The sequence below is a fragment of the Anopheles arabiensis genome, chromosome 2 (assembly GCF_016920715.1).
Source record: "Anopheles arabiensis isolate DONGOLA chromosome 2, AaraD3, whole genome shotgun sequence".
NCBI classification, from domain to species: Eukaryota; Metazoa; Arthropoda; class Insecta; order Diptera; family Culicidae; genus Anopheles; species Anopheles arabiensis.
Window position 1 is genome coordinate 54,750,909 of NC_053517.1, and position 24,055 is coordinate 54,774,963.

Sequence of the window (24,055 nt, forward strand, 5' to 3'; positions counted from 1 at the left end):
ATGCAATCGCTCATTATCGGAGCTGATGCTGGCGCACTCTCACTTTTTAACGAGTGCTGGTCCACAGCATTAATTACGGGCAGGAAAGTTAAATGGGTCGAGTTCCATTACGACGTCGCAAAAAAAAATTCTGCCGAGCGTGCGTATTACATTCTATCGTCTGGATTGTGCTATGTTGTGTTTTGTGTCTGCAAAATTGAGAGATATAAAAAATGTTTTATTGTATCATGTGTTTTCTATTGTTCAAGTCACACGCATACTGGTTGTTGATGGGGTTGGAGTATTTTTTTACCAAATAAATTAAAATGATGCGTTCAAGCAGCTAGGTACGCAAACCGTTAGGATCAGATATATGCAGCAGCCCAAGCTTAGATCCACTACGGATCGTTGACCAATAAATGTTGACGTGCAGACCAGTTTGTATGTATTCCGATAACTGACGAGACTGTTTGCCACAATCCTTATATATTAGCCGACGCATTACGGTCATAAGATTGTTATCGCGATCGTTGTCTCGCGATCGTTTTGGGAGCCTTTGCTCCAATCATTGTGAAGAGCAGCAGGAACATACGCTTGTGCCATCTACGCTTCCATCTTTTCGTGTAGTCCTCTTTCTTTCTCGATCGTGACATGGGGCACCGTTTTTGATATCATTGAGAAAACTTCACAGTTCGGGTAGGGTTACGGTGGTCTTATCCATCATCACCGATTGGTCGCGGAAATCATAGACAAAATCACACACAAAAAGAAGAAATATGAGGGGATCTAAGCCGAGGAATGTTCCCGCTTTCAAGACGCAAACCTAGCTCCACCGCACTGTCTGCCTGCTTACCTGGGAGCGATGGTTTAGCGGCCTGTTTCCTAAAGAGAGGTGGATGATCCCATGCCGTTCAACCACAGTATCTGCCCGTGGATATCAGTGCGCTAGTCTGACGTGCCGGATCGTCGCGCCATCATGGCGATCGGGGCGGGCGGATGAACGAACACAATAATTCGACGAGAGCGGCCGAGATGATGTTCGCAGAAGGAGGGGTGCTCAAGTGGCACGTATCTGGAGCCGGAGCGGGAGTCATCGTTCGACCGTCCGCGAAACGAAAAGTCGTGCCTAGGTAATAATAATGTTTTCAAAAAAAAACGGGCACTCATTTTTCTGTCCCCGCTAACACAGCGACAGCGGGGAATGGAACCGGGAACAACTGCGACGACGACGACAAAGACGACGACGACGTTTTGGTGCCACGCCACCCGCAAACAGCAAAATGAGCGTCGGTGTTTCTATTCCTTCGTTTGGCCCTATGACCTGCCCGCGCCTTCAGCCGTAATACATATTAGAAGACGGTTCCTGAACGAGAAGAGTCAAGAGCGGATAGCGGATTCAGGTCGCCTAAAGCCTCCATCGCGCATAATGGTTTCGGTTTTCCAGGATCCTATCGGATGGTTATGATCTTGCGACCAGCTTTCCCAAGACGCGCTGGACAGCGCAAGATCGCAACAATTACTGCAATTGCCTGCCATTCGGTTTCTATTGCCTTCATTTGCTGGCCGTTATTTCTTTGTGTCCCGGTGTGTCACGCTTTTGGCCTGTGTCTCACTTAAGCCAAGGAAGGGAACCGAGTTGGTAGCGGACGCGAACGCTCAAACATATTCATGCTGCATGCTTTCGCCAAAGTGCATCGGCTGCACGTTTGAACACGATCGCTCGATTTGAGGAAGTAGGGTGGTATGGGACGTGCTTTGCCGGCGTCACCGATATCGTGGCACAAGCGTGCCACAGGCAGTTTCCATGTTCCATGGCCCTCTTTTCACGTTCGTCGTCGAGATCACACTGATAATCCGTAGCTGATGCCAGGCCCAATCGATTTGGCCAACGTTTTTCCGCACTAGTTCATACGATTGCAGATTCCTCTGCAGTGTTATACAGCACAGGTTGTTCACTGGCATGACCGTGGATCGACTTATCGTTCATCATACCCAACATATGATCGTACGTAATGGGAAACAAAAGCTGTTCGGTTTGACGATTGCCACCCTGATCATATTTTGGGAGTCAACAAAAGCCAAACTAACCCGCTGTACCGTTTGGCTAAACATGTTGGTGTGCTTCTTCGAGTGAACGAGATGCGATGTCGCTGGCTACGATATAGCTTTCGATAGGTTCCTGCACATCCACATCCACACTGCAATGGGCGTTTGGAGGTCTTTTGAAGACGTGCTGCTGCTGCCGGTGGTGGTTGAATGCAGAGCAGCTCAAGGTGCTGCAGCGCTCAAACACTCGCTTCATGCGCTGTAACGAACCGCACCGTTTGGTCATGAGTGTGCACATTCACCAGCCTCGGAGCTAACGGTGTTGCCGGATACCTTCTATACGATCAGCCGACCGAGTTGTTTGGGGGCCTGCCGTTCGTGGTGCTTCAAAAAGTGGGTCAATTATGGTTCATAGTTCAAGCGGTAGAAGGCTCCACATATGTGGACGCTCGGAATTCATTCTTTAAAGAAAAGCTAAGAGAAAGAGAAAGGATGACAGTGGTTTGGACGATCACCACGTTTAGAAAGGTGTCGTCTGTTGTGTCTGTGCTGTTCGTTTTGGGCTACATTTGTCTATTCAATATCGCTATGACTCTGAAGACGGGTTAGCTGTTCGTTTGTTGTGTATGCTCACGGTCCCTCTGTGTGAAACTACAACCAGCTTGGTTACACTATGGGAAAGCTAACCCAGCACCAGAGAATGTACTTCCATCCCCGATACTGTTTGATGTTTTTATGTGGCAGTTTTGCAACCATCTGGACAAGCAGTTTGTTGTCCTCCACGTAAAGGAAGACAGTGCACAAACTCTCATTTTACTGCACCTCAATAACATCACCCACAAAAGGATTGCAAAGTGACGACTGGTTGGAGTGCATTCAGGTAAAAGATCGATGTTATTTTCGTTTATGCATATCAATGTTAAACTAAAACCACTTTACCGGCAGTGGGATCACAAGTGCTGCGTGTAGAGTTTTGCTGGGATCGCAACATTGTTGATGCCGCTTACACGTTTGCCCATATTTGTTTTTCTTATTCAGCCTTTTGAGAACCTTGGAGTGCACTGAGTGCGGGTTTTTCTTCCATGTTTTTGATGCAACTTGCCCCCGCCTCGCAAGTGTGATGTCGGTAAAAAGGTGTCGTAAATCAGGCAGTAGCAGTGAAAAATCTTTTCCACCAGCGTCATCAAATCGGACAGCTGATGAGCATGATTCGAAAAAGAAACAATCAATTCTATGATGTGTCTCACACACACACTCATAATTAAAGACGAACAAAACCTCACAATTAAAGCTGCCAACCATTCACGGCGGGGAATGGGGGACTTGTACACTACTGTCACCTGCAGACACGATGCGCATGTGGAAGGGTGCAAACAGTCATAATCGTTATCAATTTCTGCCAGCTCTCATAAGCCTCAATTACACCCCAGCCCCCAAGATGCAGACGCATGCATTTCGCTGCCTCGTGTTTGCCTTTTTACCTGCGAATCTGCAAACTACGGTTAGTTTCTGGCTTTATCATCGCGTTCATTACTGCCCCGTTTGCTACACACCATTGCATGTATTGCATGCTGTGAACTGCGTTTTTACCGGCCCACAGAGCCTGCCAATCGATGTTATTATCCATTTTTGGGTAAAGCTTTCGGGCTGCAATTCGTGCAACGGTCGCATCGCTCGCATTTGATTCCGGAGGCGAAATGCATGCCACCTCGCCATCCTCGCCCCGGTTCGCAAAAACGGTCGTGTCCACGCCACCAGCGTCAAACCCCCATTTGGCCGACGGCCAACAGAATGTGTGCAAAAGGAGTAAATTACATTTAAATGAAGCGCACGGTTAGCTGAAGGTACTGTTATTAAAAATAATCATCTTGTTTATTTCGCTTTATGTTCGGTACGGCCGAAGAGCTGCCGTAAAACCTACGTCCTCCAACATCACCACAACCAGAACCGAACCGGGCATGCCGGGCCCCGGGTAGAACTGCGTGAAGAGAAAACGAATGCGGACGACATACGGGGGCCGCCGCTGCTGACACTGCAGGGATCTCGCGCCCGCGTTGCGTTGGCACACGGTGGGCAATCGTTGCTGGCCGCTGCGGAGACTTATTTTTTCCCCACATCACTATTGCACTGTTGCAAACACTCACGCTGTGATGGAGCAGCAATCGCTTCTTTTACTTGTTTTTTTTGTTCAAGAGGCCTCTTTTATAGCTCTAGTCGAGCTCGTCCCTGCCCATCCCGCCAGTTGCGGTCGATTCATGCACCATAAATTTATCGACACTCACGCGAGAAAAAACACAACCACCGACTACGACGACGACGACGACGACGACGATGACTTCCATCTTCGCCGGTGTCTCTGTCGATCCCGTGCCTTCACAAACTATTAATTAACATATTACATCGGCGTGGAGCAGGAATTGGGAATGAATTAGTTAGTATCGACGAAACCGACCGCGTCCGCCACCTTGACATCCAGTTCCTCCAGTGTCCCTTGCTTGCGCGATCGCACGTATCATCTGGGCAATATTTATGGCAAATTTATGCACTATCGCAGTGTGTCAGCACCGTGTAGTGGAGGGGGGAGGGGGGAGGAGGGCTATATGGTGTTCCCGGGTGGGTGAAAACAACAATAAAATCCAGCACGAGATCGCGATCACGAGCTGAGATCCTCCATCGGAAACATCTTCTTCTGGGTGATCTAACCCATTGATCTGTACGGGACCGCCAGGATCGTTGCTAAAGGGAAAACTTGGGAAAACGCTAGTGAGCCGTTCAACTGGTACCGGGAAGTGCAGTGCTAGGTTTCCGGGAGCGCATTATTGACCTCGGCCCGGCAGGGGGTGTTTGACCGTAATCAGTAGGTTGGATTAAAGGTGAAGAGTGAATACTGGTCCTAAACATTTATTTTCGTTCCTCGGTTTTATTTTTAATATAATGTTTTCCCTAAATTTAAATACGCTCGTGTCCTATTTAAAGCCACCACAACAACAAAAAACAGTACATCGAGTCTGGTTTTAATGCAGTGACGTCTGCAATATGAACCTGTTCGAAAGCAACTGGAAACCCGCAAGCACAAAATCAATTTCTACAATACCTTTACTGTTCAGTGCCAACCGTCGGCCACCACCTGCGGATGGCTACTCGAAAGGCAAGATTGCTTTGCCTCCATTAAATAATGACCGTTATTTTCTGTTCAATTTCCGACATAATTATTTGGACCGCGCGAGCGCGCGCGCGCACTGCAGCATTGCGCGGGCGGCCGTGCGTCATTAACAAAGCGTACACACTTCTCCATTACAGCTCTCCGGTTCGCTTGTAGCCGATGTGTGCAAGTAGAATTGGAAGGGAGCAAAAACAAATAAAACCGAACAAACCAATTCATCACCCCACTCTGCAATAGCTACCCTCCTGTAACCCCCTTTTTCTATTGAACGAAATTTTGGAAATTGCAGTCGCAATTATTGCGTGCGAAGGTTTGATCTTGCGAACCCCCGCAGCTGCTTAATCCTCCGAGGTCGAATCATCTTGATGGTTTCCCGCTAGCAGTTGCCGTAGCAACCGCCGATTCATTCTAGAGCAGAGCCGATCGGTACGTAAACCGGGGAGAATGAAGGCCCGTGATGAATCACCGCTCGCTGTCGATTGATTGAGCAATGTAGCAGCGATGGAGTGCTGCAGCAGCAGCACGAACTTTGAATGCCATCACCATAGCAATCGCTTCGAAAGCCATCAATCGGCGGTTAAAGTGTACCGCGCTTCTTCTACCGAAGGCGAGAAAAATGCATCCGCCGCTGATGGCACGATCACGCAATAAGCACAGCGTCCCAAGGAATCAATTTTGCCGCATACAATTAGCTTGTGGCCCGATTGTGTGCAGCTCCCAGACCTAGACCATTCTTCATCGTCAAGAGAAGTGTGGTGCGCCGCTCTACCCAGCATTAGCCCAGTATCGTATCTTGTTGCATGAAGATGATTTATTGTGTGCAGAACTGTTTGCTGTGCGAAGCTTGATAGCCTGATCGGTGCCGGTGGTGCCCGTCACGGAGTGTGGAAGCATGGTTCAGGTTGGAATAGAAAACAGTTGATCTGCTATATATCTAAACTAACAGGATTAAATGCTCTTGCAAGCTCTTTTGTTTGTAGCTGCTAATTTGAAAAAGAAACATTTAAATAGAAATGTATCCACCGTGTAGCGTAGAGCCTTCAATAACCAAATCAAATCCAGTCCAAAAAGAAATGCTCTCTCGCATAATTTCGACGACTGACCCGAAGTAAACTATCAAGATTGAATTGATTTTTTTTGTTCGGTCTGCGCCTCGTGTGTGCGTTGCGCCTTGAATGTTCAGCGCAACAGCTGTCGAACGTTAATGATGATCGTGGCCGATGGCGGTCCATACAGGGGTGTGTGAATATGGGCGGAAGGGAGGGGGAGGGGTTGGGCGAAAGGCAAAGAGGCGTACAAAATACAATCTCCCAAAACACGGGAGATCCAGACGAACCGTACGGAAGAGTGGTGGTGGTGGTGGTGGTGATGGTGTTGTTAGTCTAACGCACGTTTGTAGCAGCATTAGTTCCTCTTTCACCTTTCGCTCCGAATAATGGATCGTCATAATATTCCGTTATCCGTGGAATTGATGTTGATCGACTGAACGCAGGATAAATGACGATCTTGTCCGTACGACGTCTCACATGGTTTTAGGTTTTCTGAGTTCAGCGCCTTGTTATGACGTCTGGATGACGATGGCTCTGCTTTCAGAAGCAACGTTTTCTAAAACTGATTCCACACTGAGTTTTGTTTATTTATTTATTACTATATTAAAACGCTGAAACACGTCTTATCTTCGTATATTTATATCACATGATTGTAACGTGTAACGTAGCGTCCTTATTATGGCCAATTGTACGATTCCGTAGTATAACCGTAGTCTAATAACCATAGTATAATCTAAACGTAATCGAACTTCGTTAGCCGTTAAGATCATTTTGAAGCAAAAGTACATCACCGCTCTTTTAACCGAGTTTTGCATGCTTCCGTTTTGAAAGAGAGTTAGTGGTGGTTCTTATTCAACATCTTATATCCACGCAATGTACCTTTTCCATCGATAGAGAACGCGCAGTAATGTAGTATCCATCTTTTTTCCCCCCTTAATTGCACAGGTTTCCAGCACCACCACCGTGCCCAACAACCCAGATGGCCCGCGGACTTCGAATGCATTCACGAAAACAGACGACTGCAATCTCGGCTTGAGGTTAGTAACAAACGAGATGCGCCAAGCAACATTCACTCCTTTCTATATTTCCCATTCAAACGGTGTTTGCAAACTTATACTAGAACTTGTCCATTAGAACAGGCTTGGGTGAACGAGCTGTATGTGTGTATGTGTGTGTTTATGCCGACGACTCTTTCACACTTCACGATCCAATGCACCGGATAGGTCGTGTGGATTGGTTGTCTAGCGTTCCCCGTTTTTTCGTTTTATGTTTCGCTTATGCAACACGACAGTATTTCACAGCACCGGCATGAGACTCGCCCCACTCCCACTACCCCTGCAGCACTGTGTTGTCCTTTGTGACGCGTCCAAACGCAATTGCTGTTGCTCCATTGCACCAGAAGCCCACAGTGGCGGGATAGGTAGGGGTGATGGGGGAGGGAGATGGAGGGAGGACACGCGGAGAGCGTAGTACGGCACACTATACCCCCGATGATCGTTCGGACAGCTTGCCTGAATGCTGCTTTGTAAGCCTGTTGGAGTCGGTCGTTCCATGAGCATCGCTTCACCACGCTACTGCTGCGTGCTGCAACGCCTGTGAGGTAAAGTTCTCACGCTCGGATACGAAAGAAATCGTTAGAGGAAAAAAAAAGAAGTAAAACGATCGCAAGAAGACGGCAAGCGAAAGGCGGTAGTGGCGAATTGTAATTTATTTTATTGCTGGCAGCTATTTTGTTATTTTACGCTACTCAAAGCCTCAAAGGCCCACCAATCGTTGCTCGGTGTTTCGGTTCCAATTCACCAGCGCGTTTCTTCCAGCTCCCTGGACTGAGTGATATGCATCCCTGCTCTCCAATTCTACGCTATCCTCGAGCGGCCGAGGATGGCGGCTGTGGAATCATTGGCGATGCTTTCATTCAACAATAATACTGCAAAAGCCTGTCCTTTTCCTCCAGCACGATTCGTCAATGAGTTGCGCTCTATACGGGATGGTCGCGCGTACAGACCTCAAAGATCTTTCATGAAGCTGAGCCCGTTGGGGTAGTATGTTATGACAACACAGGCACTGGACTGATCATAACTTGTTGCCAATTCCAGTTCACTGCAATGGAAATCCGTTTGTATTTATGGTGCGCCCTTTAATGACAGCAACCACATGCTGTACGCAGCACAATGCTCTACATCGATCAATTGTTGAGCGAGATATCGTCTCCTCCGTCCCAGTATACGATGATGACTAATGCGATCGGTGAACCAGAACCCGACTGCAGACACCCCTGTGGAAAAAAACAACAAATCATTCAACCTTGAACCACGGTCAATACGCTTACATCGATCGCACTGAGCCTACTATACACCTCCCACTACTGAACCGGATGGGTGAGTGGGGATGGAAAAACTTGGGGCAACAAGTACCCGTTATCGGTTGTGGTTTGGGTTTGGCCGTTCCAGCTGCCTGCTTGGCCCGAATGAGGTCGAACAGCTGTTTCGGTGTATCGATTGCGAAGGGAAAGGTACACGCCGCGGTGTAGCTTACTGTCCGTTAGTAGACGGACGGCGCCAAAACCTGTTCCCAAAACTAACAGTAGATCCTGTGCCGATCCTTGCGCCACATTTTGTGCTATGCGCTTGGAATCGATTCGAATCGAGGCATGAGCGATTGTGAGAGCGTTTGTGTTGTTTTAGCATTTAGACTTTTTTTTTATTAATGTATTTTTTGTTTGTTTTCTAAACATCCCTCCTTTCCATTTTATTTTCTGCTAAAAGGAAGTTTACCGATGCAATGGAAGGGCGGGAAACGAGCGCACCACCATCGATACTGCTGCCGGCCACATCACCCCTGCTAGCATCCTACAATACTTCCACAAAGAAAACAACCCATACCACAAATAATGGGCCAACGACAGCGAGCCATGTCACCTCCGGCACGCCGGTGTCGCTCCGTCCCAAGGGCCACTACCGCTCATCTTCACTTGAGAACAACCCATTCCATCCGCATAGTGGTAAGCCTATGGTCGGGCTTAACATTGCGCAGGCAAGCTTCACCGGCACACTGAAATCTCGCCGAGAGCAAAAACGGATATCCGATTTCCTCAGCAAACAGTCGACGGGCCTCGGCACCGGCTCTAGTGGCGCGAGCTCGCTCACGTTGGTCACCGCGGCGCGAGAGCCACCGTCGGAGAGTAGCTTGCGGAAAGCCCACTTCGAGAATATTCGCGAGATTTTCGAGAAAAATAATAGCAAAAATGCCAGCGCCCAGCAGCACAGCCAGAAGTCAGCGAAGCTTACGGGCCACCATCAAGTCACCAGCAGCACGGCCGCGGCAATGATGGCGGCCAATGTCGCTACCGCTAGCGAACTTGCCAGCAACGGTGGCAGTGCCTCTACGCTCGGTATACCGATCGATGATAAACCTCCAAAAATACAGGCTTGCAGCGGTATTCTAGGGAAGGTAGGTCATTTTACCACTACTTTTATGTTTGTACGATCGCACTAACTCTTGCTTTTGCGTGCACACACACACCTCTTAGGGCAAACAAGTGATCCGTCCGATTGCCTTCAAACCAGTTCCTTACAAATGTAATACACCAAATTACGGTGCCCCAATTGGTGGCCGCCTGACGGAGCTGAGCGATCGGTACGGTTCGACCCCGTCGCTCGGTCCTACGATGAGCCTGCAGTACAAATTCGGAAGCACCACAGACCTGCACCACCTGCAGCAGCAGCAACAGGGCAGCAGTGGCAGCAATGGTGCAACACCGATCGCCTCCGTAGGACCGTGCTCGAGCAGCGGATCGATGGGAGGCGCATCATTTAGCACGTTCGGTGGCAGTATGATGAGCAACAGTTACCACCAGCACTATCCCCATCAATACAGTACCTTAATGCGTAAAGGAGGTTCCTCGACTATACCCTTCAAGACGTACGATAGTCTGGAGTCCATTCTAAAGCTGCCGGATAGCATGATGGCATCCTATCCAAATCCCAGCCATGGGTGCGTATTTAATCTGCCATTATTCACCACTCCACGTTCTGCAATGTACAGGTACACTCTGTAACTTTCCTTTTCTCACTCACTTGCAGCCTGTATCATCAACAGGATGTCCTCGATATGGCACCATCACCATCGGACTCGGGTATATCCGAACTAGAGGCAGCGCTGCGCGATCGTGATTCCGAGCTAGCCTACCTGCGGCAAACCATGGAGCACAATGAACAAGTAATATTCAAAGTTCATCAGGTTGGTAGTGTGCTGCGTTTTTGGATGCCTTTTTGGTAGTGAGAAATTGTGCGGTTAATGGGCAAACACAAAACTGTATCGGCGTGCGTCTTAATATCAAACGGGCTTGCTCGGGGCCATACTTGCTAACACCATTAACAATCGCGTACTTTACGTTGCAAGTGTGCTTAATGTTTACCTCACCTTAATATGCTTTCGTCTTGTCGTTCACAGGACAAGGAGAAACACTGGGAGCAGGAGCTGAACCGACTGAAAGCGATACACGAAAGCCGTTTGCGAGCCGGTGCTCAGAAGGTTCACAAACTCGAGCAACTGCTCATGATGCAAACGTTTCAGCTGCGGCAGGATAAGAAGCGTTTACAAGAGGATAACGCACGACTGCAAACAGGCATAGCGCAAGCAAAGGATCAAACTGAACTGCATAAATCGGAACTGGAGCAGGCCCAACTTACCACAAAAGAGCTCAAGGACCAAAACGGAGATTTGTTGGACGAAATTCAGATGCTGCGACGAATAATCAGCGATCTGAAGGAGCGCTTGGAGGAAAGTGAATGGAACCTCTGTCAGAAAAATGGTGAAATAGCTCTGATGAAAACTCAGCTCAAAGATGCACAGGTGAGTAACAGATGATAGTTTTGTACGGTTGAAGCATTTTCTGTAAATCATCTAACAACGCAACATTCTGTCTTTGATCATGGATCAACAGGCCGAACTATCGTCGAAAGACCAGGAAATTGTGCAGTTGAGAGCAGACGTGAAGCTGCAACACTATGACGACATTAGTTTGAAAAAGTCTGAGGTACAGCTATGATCACCTTGTGTGCTGCATTTCGTTCGTTCGACTCAAATCGACTAATTTCGACACTTGTTTTCTTGCAGATAAAAAAGGAGCTTGACTTTGATCTGGAAATTTCACAACTCAATCGCATTGTTATCTTCAAGGATCAGATCATCGTGCTGATGAACAACGAAATTCAGAAGTTACGCAAGGAACTGTCTGACATTTCGATACTGCGAGGCTATGAAGGTGCACCGACCGGTCGATACGCGCGTTACAAGAAGAAGCTCGAGCTCGTTGCACAAAAGTTCGAGGAAACGGAGCTCCGCAACGACAGCAACAATAACAATCAGCTTACGAATAGCAATAGCGGCAGCAACAAACCAACAGACTCTCCAACGGGTGGGGAAACCACCGAGAAGCAAGCGGCTTCCCCGTCGGCAATGATCTCCAGCAGCGACATCATAAAGAACTATTTCAACAGCAAGCTCGAAATGGATAAGAAATTGTTTCTGAGCTCGCAGATCTGTAACTACTCCGACGAGGACAAGTCGAACATTATCGATGCGTACGGCAGTGGAAAACCGGTTGATATCACTGATATCACGCTCGATTTGAGCAGTCTGCTGCCAAACTCTCTGACTGCGACGGCACATAACCCAGTGGATGATGTACCAGTCACTACTGCCGATAGCTATAATCATCACCACAGCTCATCCGACGATGATTACAAATCCATGACACCTACGCAGGAAGAGCATGTGCCGGCAGAGGCGCACGAAAAGGAATTGCACGTTTCTTCTGCCAAACCCATCGAAAGCTCGGGCCTAAAGGAAGGAAAGCATCAGCACAATAGTGTTGACGAGCTAGAACGGCTTAACCGGGAGCTAGCAGCATGCCGGGAATGCTTCGAACAGGAAAAAGCGAAATGGGCAGACGAAAAGGAAAAGGTGCTGATCTATCAGCGGCAGTTGCAGAAAAATTATGTCGAAATGTGCAAGCGCACACAGCTGCTCGAGGAGCAGCTCAAGACTATGCAGATAGAACAAGGTCATCGTGACTCTAGTCGAAACTAGAGCCCATTTAGACAATTGTGCTACGTCTATACCAAGACGAGCACGGCTATTAACGTAGGTTTCCAAGCGGACGTGAGCGTTTATTGTGTTTGTATTATTTGCCCTCTCTTGCCAGGGCTCGTTCGTTTTGCTTGCGTTCTAACTTTAGGTGTGTTAGGAAATACGTCGAATTAAGTTATGCACATAGAACCGATTTAGTTACAATTACATACACACAGGTGGTTTAAGTGATTGATTTTTTTTTGTTTCCAAGCGTCAAATGAATAATAATGAAAAGACATGATTCTCAATCAGTGAACCTGTTCAGTACAACGTCGTAGTGAACACCATCACAAGCGTAAACGGTCTCAGTAGGTATGTATTTGCTCCACTAAGCCAACACCAACACTCGTTTATCCTTTTAGCGGAATAGCGGTAGTCCTGCAACCACATTCGTTTCGAAACTCAAATGATCCTCTCCTCGAACGATCTTGAAGAAACCACCATCTCCCCACTGTGCACCCCAGGAATTGGCACACAGCCAGTACTTGACGTCATTTTCCACGCCCCAGCCCATCACCTTCACCGAGTGCGTTCCGACACGCACACCGAACGTGTGTCTATAGACTCCGCTCTTGTACTGCACAAAGTCAGTGTACATGGTAAAGGTTGCCTGGGCCGGTCCAAAGTTAAACACTTCGTACATTATGCGCTCTTCATCCTTTGGCACGGTGTAGGCCACCCGACCGTAATGCTTATCCTCCGGGTACGTGACATTGTAACCGGGCTGGCAAAAGCGCAAACACCGCGGGGTATCATTGGAATCGCCCGACTTTTTGCACACATCGAACGGGTACGATTGGCAGCCCTCATGGGACCCAAATGCTCCGCCACTGGTAATACCGTTCTCAACCCAGTAGTGCCAGACGGCGCTCGGCACACCACCGTCACAGCCGAATCCACATCGATGGCAACAGGAAAGCACATCGTACGCTCCGAAGTTGAACTGCGCCTTGCCTTCCGAGTGCACGCACCAGCGATCGGTCATCGTGGATACTGCTGCTACGGCGTAGCTCGAGTCGCAACATCCCTGATTGCGTACCATGTTCATGCTCGGGCAGTACGACCACTTTTGGCGTGCGTCAAACGACATGGGCAGCGGTTGTTCATCCTTCTTCAGCACGAAACCCAGCGGCAGTTGGAACTTCATCGATTCATCCGACAGCACGCCTGTGCGGTACTGATCGTTGCGCTGCGGGTTGACTCCGGCTTTCCAGGTGGTGCTTCGGTTGTTGATTGCTTCCACAAAAGCAGCTTGCGACGTGAGCACATTGCCATATCCAGTGCGGAAGAATTCTGGGGCGAAAGAACTTGAATCGGCAAAGCGCGACCGATATGAGGCGGAATCTCGGTAGTAATTTTGGGGTTGGGTGTCCTCTACGCTGGTTTTCACCACCAGTTTCAATCCTAGCTTGTTCTCGGCACTGCCCGTTCCAAGGCTGCCCTGGAGACTGAACACTCCGATAAGGACTATCAATGCAAATGCCATTTTGATTGCGAGAACTTAGCTCGACAGCTTCACCACTGGACTGTAGCATTTCGTACGGGATGCATTCCATTTAAATACTCTCGCCCAGATCGTTATCAATGATGCAACCATGCTAACAGATGCAAGGTGAACGCTCGGAACATAGATTTGTTTACTAGCCGTCTGCCCCACGATCAGCTTATGGGAGCAATGGGATGTTTACAGCGCTGACCAAAAAAGTTGATACTTTTCACATTATGATTAAAACTTAGCCTAAACACCTTCATTTATGTATACCTTTAGGTGGAGTTTTTATTCTTAAAGACAAACAGTCTTAAAATGGAATAAGTTAGAGGATCTTTTTTTAATTTAACTGCTGATTCAGACTGCTATAATACGGTTATTTGAAATGCGTCATAACTATTTCAGAAGTGCATAATTTCGAAAAAAAAAGCAACTCGTCAGTAATTTTTGAAACCTTTCCGTTCCTCTTCATGCCGCATCCATCCACCCAAAGGAGATGAAGTAGCCTTCTTGTCTAAGATAAGCTTCATTCTCTTCGTGCTACGATCGACTACATCTGGGCTAGGTTTCCGTTTAAGGTCTGGAAGTTTCCCAAAGCTTTCCACACGGCCACCGATAAACTTAATTCTCGTATCGCGCTCACCGCCACTCCCCGCTGGTAGGACAATCGCATCCACCCTGTTACGTATGTCTTGAGCAAGAGCGATCGCTTGTCGACAGCTAATACTGTCTGGCCGACCCAGGATACGTTCGCGAATGTGATCGATTTCGCTTACCAGAAAACCGGTGGGATCATCGGGTAGACATACCTTGCAGCCCGGTTTCCGTGGCTGGGGGTCACGTTTTTGAGTCGTATTCAATATTTTTGTCCCACTGGCGGAACCGGAGCTTGGTGTGGTGTGTGTGGTGCGATGCTTCTTGGCAGGCTCCTTGCGGGGCGGTTTCGTGTCTGGGCTTTGCTTGTGTTTTGTTTTCGAACCAGACGTTGAAGGTGATTTCTTCAGCATTAATGGAGCAGACACTCTAAATTCTTCCGGCTGTACGCGTCGATCGAACCGGGTCAAGGGTCTAGGCGGACCATGCGGAGCTCTTTCTACAGGCGAGATTGCTGTTCGGTTCAACAATGGATTTGGAGCCGTTTTTGGCCGCTCAACAATTTTGCTCGGTAATGGACATTGCACTGATACGTCGGGCGATTTTAAAAGATATGCCTGCAAAAATATCTCATATATTAAAATGCTAAGTTCAAATGAAACTTTATCGTTGAGCTTTGCAAACACTTACCATACGGCAGGGACTGTCCCGGAAAAAATCACGAAATAATTTGGATCCCACGTTTGCAGCCATTTTCAGCAGATGATGACAAGAAAATGAACGAAATTTGAGAACAAGGGATTTGGAAAACGTGTGCTGCGACGAATTGTAATTTCAATCTTTAGCAAAGGTTGCTTGATCAAATAGGAGGAATACAAAAATTCCACCCTGATATAACCCTAGCACCAAATAGCCCACGCTTACATTTAAACTATTTTGTTTAATCAAAACCAGATTAAAGAGACAAACTTATTTAAAAAAAAACTGTATTTACGGGGTGTATTTACGACGCTTAAGTATTGCTTATAACTGAAGACATACCGATTTGTGTATTATCAAGCTCTTCCAAATCAAGCTTAACGATGGGTTTAAACTCTTAACAAAACAGTATACAAGTTGCCCCAGATATACGCTATTAACGCGGACCGAAAAGAAACCGCGTGTCTCGAATCTCCACGTAAGTCGAATTTCGCGGTTTTCATCCAATATGAAGCTAATTTTCATGTAATTTTACCTTAAGTAGTGAGTTTTAGGCATCAATTAGTTTAAATGATTTTATTATATGACTCACGATTTAAATTTTGTACCTTTTTGAATGATTTTTAAAACTCGACCAAAATGGAATTTATTTTGCATCTGACTATTGATCAGGGGCAGATTAAGCAGTACGCAAACTAAGTGACCGCGTGGGGCCCCCGAGAACCACCTCCCGGTCACAAGTAAATTAGCTTCTCAATCTTTCTCTGGTTTACCTCGAGGTAACGCGTATCTCTGAGACCACCTGTACAACCTGCTTCCGAGATACGTGGTTTGTGCGTTCCCGAGGCATCCGTATGTCGAATATGACGTTTTTCGAATATCATTTTTGATTAAATCTAGTATTTTCATATATTAAATCCATCAGTCTACAAAAAGGGCGACAGGCTGGATTGCTCCAACTTTCGACCGATCACAGTCCTTAATGCCGCCTATAAGATCATGTCCCAGATCCAGTTCTGCAGATTCGTGCCCCCCTGCTACAAATTTTATCGGCAGCTACCAAGCTGGGTTTGTTAGAGGCAAATCCGACCAAATTTTTACTCTACAGCTGATCCTCCAGAAGTGCCGAGAGCGCCAGATCCTTACGAACCACCTGTTCATAGACTTCATAGCGGCCTACGACATGAGACCGGAATGAGCTATGGAACATCATGCAGCAGTACCACTTCCCTGGGAAGTTGATGCAACTGTTAGAGGACACCATGAACGGGGTGCAGTGCAAGGTGAAAACATCGAACTTGACGTCGGAATCGTTCGAATCTCACAGGGGTCTGAGGTAAGGTGACGGACTCTCCTCTTTAACATCGCTCTAGAAGGTGTCATTCGAAGCGCGCAGCTAGACAACGACATCCGTCGCACGATCCTCCAATTTCTTGGCTTCGTGGATGACATCGACATCATCGGCAGGACAACAGCGAAGGTGTGTGAGGCATACACCTGACTCAAACGCGAAGCAGCAAGAATTGGATTGAGAATCAATGCGATGAAAACGAAGTACTTAAGAATGCTTGGTACCGGTCAACATCGCTCCTACCGCCAAACACAACTTCAAATCAGCAATAGCTGGCTACTACCAAAACTACTGTACGGCATCGAAATAGTCTCCTGGAAACGGGAAAATTTCAAAAAACAAATCACACCACTCTATCATACCGCCACCCGTTGTGCTACTGGAGCATTCGTCACGAACCCCATAGCATCACTTCTGTGTGAAAGCGGACTTGAACACTTGGACCACATCATAACCGACAAGATAGTAGCAGCTGCAGGACGAATGATGGAGAAAAACATCAAAGCCGATGCGCTTATTCAAAGGGCGAATTCACTCCGAAATCACCACACTAACAGGACAAACATTCCCCTCGGTCACCAAACTCATCCAAATCGGTAGTCGTCCCTGGTACTGCCGCCCACCACAAATAGACTGGACCATAAAAATCAGCTTCGGGCTGGATGCAATAGTCTCAATGCAAACCGTCATTTTGCTTCAGCAAAATATTTTCAGCTAATTATATAAAATATAATTCTTGTTCAGCAAAATACTATAATCACCATCTGATCTTCATTGACGGATCAGTACAAAACGATTCCACTGGCTGTGGAATCTACTCCAGCATCGACAATAGCGCCATCCGGCTAGCAGACCATACCTCAATCTTCACCGCAGAAGCAATAGCCCTGGTTATTGCTGCTGATGTAGGCTTCCGTAGAGACAAACCCAACGTGATCTTTACAGACAGTGCAAGTGTCCTTCAAGCACTTGAATCTGGAACCACCCGCGACCCGAACATCCAACAACTCTGCAATATACCGAATTCACCCCAAGTTATATTCTGTTTGATTCCTGGTCACACAGGTATTCAGGGAACCGAAATAGCAGATCGACTAGCCAACGCAGGACGTAATAACCTGGCCTGCTGCCATAACACTCTTCCACGCCGTGACTTGGTGATTTGGCTTAGCAAAACCATCATCGCCAATAGCTGGAATGGTTGTTATTGGGTTAGCAGCGGCCGCTCTTTCCTGGAAACCATCAAGACCACAACATCACCCTGGAGAGACCATCCACCACAACAAGCCTAGAGAAATCTATCACGACTTCGGATAGGACACGCCCGCCTCATCCACATCTTTTTATTACAAAAATCAAGCCCACCACTATGCAGTTCCTGTGGCGTCGACATCATCGTCCGCCACATCGTAACCGAATGCCATGGATATACTGCGAAACGCATCACCTGCAAATTGGACCACAGCAACGACACCATCCTCTCACCAGACAGTGATTGCCAGCGTAAACTTTTAAAATTCCTTCGTATTACTAACCTTTATAAAGAACTCTAATCAAAACAACATTTGTAACCGACAATAAAATCAACGGATAGCTTTAAGTTAACCGAGTCTACCCGGTATAAGGCAATTTGCAAGCCACCAATGGCTTGCAAAAAAGAATGTTAGATTTTAAGTATAGAATTAAATCAATTATTAAAAGAGGCGAATAAGGCCAATGAACTCAAAGTTTCTACAAAAATAAATAATAAAAAAGTGAATTAATACGGCGGCAACCTCGAGATAGTAAAGGAGTTCTGCTATCTTGGGACGGTCGTTACTTCGAACAACGACATCAGCAGCGAAATCCGGCCTGTTTGAGCGACGCATCCTCCGGACCATCTTTGGCAATGTTGTTAGAGCATGAAGCGTGGAGAAGAAGGATGAACCACGAGCTTACTGAGCTGTACGGGGAACCGAGCATCCTGACGGTGGCGAAGGCTGGCAGGAGACGATGGCTAGAGCATGTCATGAGGATGCCGGACTCATGCCCCACCAAGAAGGTGTTCGACAGCGATCCCCAGTTTGGCATAAGGCGCAGGGGAGCACAGCGAACTAGATGGCTGGATCAGGTGAAGCGAGACCTGTCGGAGATCGGGTTATCTACATGAATGGGAGGCTGCAGCCACGAACTGAGCATCCTGGATTATGATTGTTGACCGGGCCATGTCACATCAACGTGCTTTATCGCGAGCAGGCCAACAAGAGGGAGAGATAGAGAGAGAGAGAGAGAGAGAGAGAGAGAGAGAGAGAGAGAGAGAGAGGGAGAGAGTCGTACAATTCATGTTTAAATTATTATTTTCATTTTGTTTTGCGAGAAAAAGTATGGCAAGGGTCCGCAAACTCTGCGACTGAAAAAACCAAATGTCTCAAAATTGGCAGAAAAGTAATTGTATTTGCAATTCTTAATCCTCGAAGTAAATTGCACTGATTTAACAGGTGAAGTCAAGAACCGCGTTACTCGGGAACAGACTGTACTCAGAACACTTGAGCATCTTTTTCATAACAAAAAATTAGCGAGCGAGAACGTGTGCGGTCACTTTAACGCAGCACAACGATGAAACAGGGAAACTATACTTCCATCCAGTTTCACCAAAGTAGTGTCTCTCAATATAAGGCATGACGAGCAATAATAAAGATAAAAATCACCCAATATCGCTCACCAATCAAGCATGATCAAAATGATCAAGCAACGATCAAGAACGTTCACTCAGGAGCATTTCTCGAAATGAGCGTGTTGAAACTAAGTAGCATTTCTCGCGCAATGCGATATTTAAAATCGAATTGTAATTAACATAAACACATTTGGCAACCAAACAAACAGATGCGGACAAATCAAGTATCGATCGTTAATTTGAAATTTATTTCGAAGTCCAAAAAGGTTATACAGTGGAACCCCTCATAACGAGTACCCATTACAACGAGCAAATCTAAAAGCTCTACAAATACCCCTCTTAACGAGTAAAATCTCGCATTACGAGCAATTTCATTTTTGTTCCCGATAAGAAATTATGCTCATTTAGAGAGTTTCAAAACTAAGAATCGTTAAATATCAAACTATTTCCAAAACGGGCAATGTATAAGTGTAGATGAATGTGGCAATGTGGAAAAGTGAAAAGGGAGGTGACACATTAACGCCTACTACCAGTCCAAAACTCATGAAGTCATACAACAGTCGAAACAAGCGGGGGCAGGCCGTGCGCGTCTACTCTACGTCCATATAACTCTTTTCAGATCAGATAACGGAGCTGAGAGTTTTGCTGTGCTTATCGACAATAAAGAGTAAGCGAGATAGTGCCTTCAGTTTAATTGCTCCATTTATTTCCTTCTAGTTTGACAATATTGGAGGCTCTCTTCAGCTTCGACCGTGGAAGTGGGCAATACGTGGGATTTTAGTGTGTAGTGTACCTCCCTAAGAAGCGTGTGTTTCATAAATGTGAGGTGTGTTGATGAGTATGTTCTTTCATGAATTCTTGATCTACTTGCTCGTAAAGACGAGAATTTTGATACTAATTGATCAATGCTTTACTGTTGCCACTTGGAAGTGTTCCTTATGGCTGTGATGCATACATAAACCTTATAAACCTGCACTTTTTTGACCTGGAACCGATGTTTCACTTTTCATACATATTGTATAAGAAAGAGCCTCCCGGATAACCAGTGAGTCATTGGAACGGATTAAACTCGTTATGAGGAGTTCCACTGTACATTTCAACACACTTTTCAACTTTTGAGTTTTTGTCGAGAAAAAGTATAAAAGTATCGTATAGACTGGACTCTAACAGAGACTTACAAAAATGTCTTGCAAAGAAGGTGGTATTAACGTGTTTAATAATAATAATTAAAGTTAAAGTAATGAAGGATACACTTTATACAATCAATCGAATTAATAACAGTAACAACAACAGCAACAACACAATTATGCGGCTGTAAATACATCCCGATCAAACGAAGCGTTCTCGGGCTCATTGTATTACAACGTGGTGCATTATACGCGATCGTGCTTTCTTGTATGCAACCGTAATAGGTAGTCGGATGCTGTGCGTATTGCATAATCATCAGGGAGTTTCTACGATTGAGTGTTTGAAAAATGTTTCTGTGTTTTTTTTTTCTCGCGTTATTTTCCACAACTGTTATCATTTTTCTTTCAACATAAGTACCTCGACAATGTTTCGATCAAATTTTGCCCCTGTCAGATTAATACAGGGTTTACCAGTCCAATAAACAACTATCCACTTGTTTATAACAATAGTCGTTTTGAATAGACACCGCTGTCTACCACTTGCTCACACGTCAGATGGTGTAAGCTACTCTGTCCAATTCAATAACACAATTTTTGCCAGCGTTACTGCAGCAAAGTGGACAAACAGAGAACGCATAGCAACTTATTGCTAAAAGCGCAGTGTAGGCAAAGATCGACCAACGCACCCGTTCCTTGGCTAGAACAGTTGAAACTTTCCAGTCCGCTTCGAACAAAGTGTTATTCCACCTCGGCTCATGTCAGTAAAAACTGACCTACCGCGACGGTACTTGAGGTTCAGCTGTACGCTCATCATATGGCGACCATAGCAATCGCCTAACTCATCACATGGCGACCGTGACTATCTTCCGAACCCATTACATTATTGTTAAAGGCTAATGTAAAATGTGTTCCATTCATTCATAAAATATTCATATAAATTCATAAAATAAAAAACCACATATTATTCATTTTAAATATCACGAAAAAAAACCTTTCAATTTGATTAATTTTTTGCAATTAATTGCTTCACATCAGTACATATAACTCCAAATACAGTCCAATTTGCGTATGACAAATAATATATTTTCTTCTTCTTCTATTGTAAGGACCTACGGGATCATGCCAGCCTGTCAACGAGATTTTTTAAGTATCGTAAGTAATTATCACTCAATCAAGTGCGGATTACTGAGGGTGAACTGCAATTGAATAATTTCAAACAACACGAATTGCATGTAATTATATTCGGTATGGATTTGTTGTAATGATTTACTGTAAAAAGTAAAGCATTAACAAAATGCACATAAAGTAGAGAAACAAGCGCTACATTCCATACCATCGCCGAAAATATGTAAAGAATAACAATACAACATACGTAGGAATAATTATAAAAAAAATTCAATACTTCCTACGTTTTACGTTGCAGTTTCTTTTGGCAAACAAAGCAAGAGTTTAGAGTGTTTTTTTTTTTTTGACAATGTTCCGGTTCAATAATCTTATCGGCACTTTTAACTCATGACGGGCATGCACAGTTGTACGAGTTGCCGAATGTACCACGGGCTCGCCTCTTTAATTCAAATTATTTATATACAATTTATGTTTAATCTAATTTAAATCTTGCACACCTATTTTCAGTAAAAAAAAAATCAGTTCCACATGATACTCCCAGTTTCTTACACATTGATTAAATAATTAATTTAAAACAAAGTGTTAACTATTGTCAATATTTAAAATTATGTATGGGATGCAAATAAAGAAATACGCATCAATATTGAAACGCCGAATAATTAGTATACAGCTACTAAAAGAAAAGCCCGGATACACAACAAAATTTCTACTCCTAATAGAGGCACAGATAGCCTAGCCCGTTAATGATATGATATCTGTAAGCCCTTATCAGGAAGAGTTTTTTTGCGAAAATAATAAGCAGAATAACATTTCATTGTACAAAAGTTCGAGGTACAGTTACTGGAGGACGGGGTTGAAAAATTGACAAACAAAGAGGAAATAAGGCATGTTGAACTACAAATAGGTCAACAGAGAATAAAGAGAAATTAAGCAACCTTTTCTCCTAACTATTATTTTGGCAGTGAGAAATGGACGTATTGTAGCACTATAAAGACTCTTCTACAAACTTTATCGGTCGAGTACGTCATTGAAACAAATATTTAAACACAATTACTTTTTGAAAAAAAAAACAGTAAAAAATGAGAAAGAGAAGAAGAGGGTGTAGAGATAAAAGAAGTACACGAAATCATACCAAGTACAATAAACATGCTATGTGCTAAATTTCGGACTAATAATTCTTGTAGTTATAGCGTAATGCGAGCATACGAGACGAAAATACAAAATTGCATTTTTATTTGTGAGATATTCAATAATATACAAGGACATGCTGTGAAACTTTGTATATGTAAAAAACGATGGTTTTGTTATTTTAAAAATATGTCTTGGGTCAAACCACCAAAAACTGGCACAGTTACCCTATTCGTTTAAAATAGATAATTTCTTTCACTCATTTGTGGAAGCTCTGCGATATTGGGATCAGTTAATTTTGTCGCTGTCAGGTGGAGAAGATTCAAAAATGGTCGAATGTTTTGGAAGTGTTAAGTGCATACCATTTTAGTGTTGTTATGCATGCAACAACACCTTCATCGAATTATCTTTTATTTTTATTGCATAAATTTCCAAGACTCGCAAACTAATAAATATTCTAATGTATAAACAAGAATTATCAAAAATCAATAGAAAGGTATTAATGCCATAGTCATAGTGTCTTAATCGACTACTAACGACGAATAACGAAGAAATAAAAGAGTATTAACATAGATTTAATATTAAAAGAATTTTCATGGGTTCTCATAATCTTGGGATCTTTCTTTCTTCTTGGACCTAACTGGACAGGCTCATTTAGAATCCAATAGGAATTTTCAATGTGCCTGACCAAAAAGGATGCCGTAAAGTCACTTCGCGGAAGAAAGTGTTCTAAAATAATAGGATCATCTGAAAACCTCTGTATCGAATGTTTAAAAAAAAGATTTTCTTTAATTGGTTTACACTTATATCACCATTTTTTATGTAAATAAACAATTAAAATTCCCATGGTACTAGCGCCATTTAATTTATTTTAATTTATTTTTTTACAAATTGTATGATCAATAGATTCTCAAATTACCAAGCTATTCGTTTATTGAGTAAGTCAAAAAAACACAGGCACGGAATGTATTACTGTACTGTAGGGTCCAATGTCTTTTAGACATAATAAAGATTAATTGTACTACAAACTCTGCTGAAAGCGAAAGTAATCTTCTTTGAGATCATTCAACTTTGCTCGGTTCTGTTTCGTTGCGTTTTCGCGTTCTTCTCACCTGATTCGCTACATGCATGCGCGAAGCATTGCGCGCTCCATTCCTTCAAGGTCAGTAGATCAAGTTCAATGAAAACCAGTAAAACTACATCAAAAGCTCTCACGGAAAGGAACTCATCGAGTGTGTGTGTGTGTGTGCGTTTTTTTTTTCTTTCTTTTAGATCTACAACTATTTCCATTTAATTCGAAATTGGTACAATTTTCAGTGCAGTAGTTACAGAATAAAATTAAACAGTAAATTTGTCCCCATGTTTGGTAATGTCAAAAGTGCAACGAACGAAGTGAATGTGTTGAGGACAAATGCAACGCAGCATTGACTCAGGACAAATTCACCAACATAGTATCATACATGATATTTGCCATTCATTTAGTTTAGATTTAGGTTTAAATTACAAAAATTGTTGAA

General features: G+C 44.8%; 2 protein-coding genes across 5 annotated transcripts in view; one reads left to right on the plus strand and one right to left on the minus strand.

Moving 5' to 3' along the window:
* Positions 1–12,623, plus strand: part of LOC120894630 — a 31,601-nt gene extending 18,978 nt beyond the window's left edge. For 3 of the 4 annotated variants that reach the window (XM_040297343.1, XM_040297344.1, XM_040297345.1), the window contains exons 3-9: positions 7,183–7,274; positions 9,003–9,687; positions 9,767–10,230; positions 10,320–10,476; positions 10,690–11,091; positions 11,183–11,275; positions 11,356–12,623. In XM_040297343.1, the coding sequence (XP_040153277.1) occupies positions 7,183–7,274; positions 9,003–9,687; positions 9,767–10,230; positions 10,320–10,476; positions 10,690–11,091; positions 11,183–11,275; positions 11,356–12,330 (2,868 nt within the window). In that variant the 3' untranslated portion in view covers positions 12,331–12,623. The remainder of the gene's footprint in view (positions 1–7,182; positions 7,275–9,002; positions 9,688–9,766; positions 10,231–10,319; positions 10,477–10,689; positions 11,092–11,182; positions 11,276–11,355) is intronic. The other variant, XM_040297346.1, reaches the window with a different exon arrangement.
* Positions 12,624–12,668: 45 nt separating this feature from the next.
* LOC120894631 (cathepsin B-like) lies at positions 12,669–15,305 on the minus strand. The gene is made up of 2 exons (XM_040297347.1): positions 15,146–15,305; positions 12,669–15,072 (listed from the first exon to the last, which is right to left on the minus strand). The coding sequence occupies exon 2, from the start codon at positions 13,856–13,858 to the stop codon at positions 12,731–12,733; it is 1,128 nt and encodes a 375-aa protein (XP_040153281.1). The 5' UTR covers positions 13,859–15,072; positions 15,146–15,305; the 3' UTR covers positions 12,669–12,730.
* Between the last annotated feature and the right edge of the window lie 8,750 nt (positions 15,306–24,055).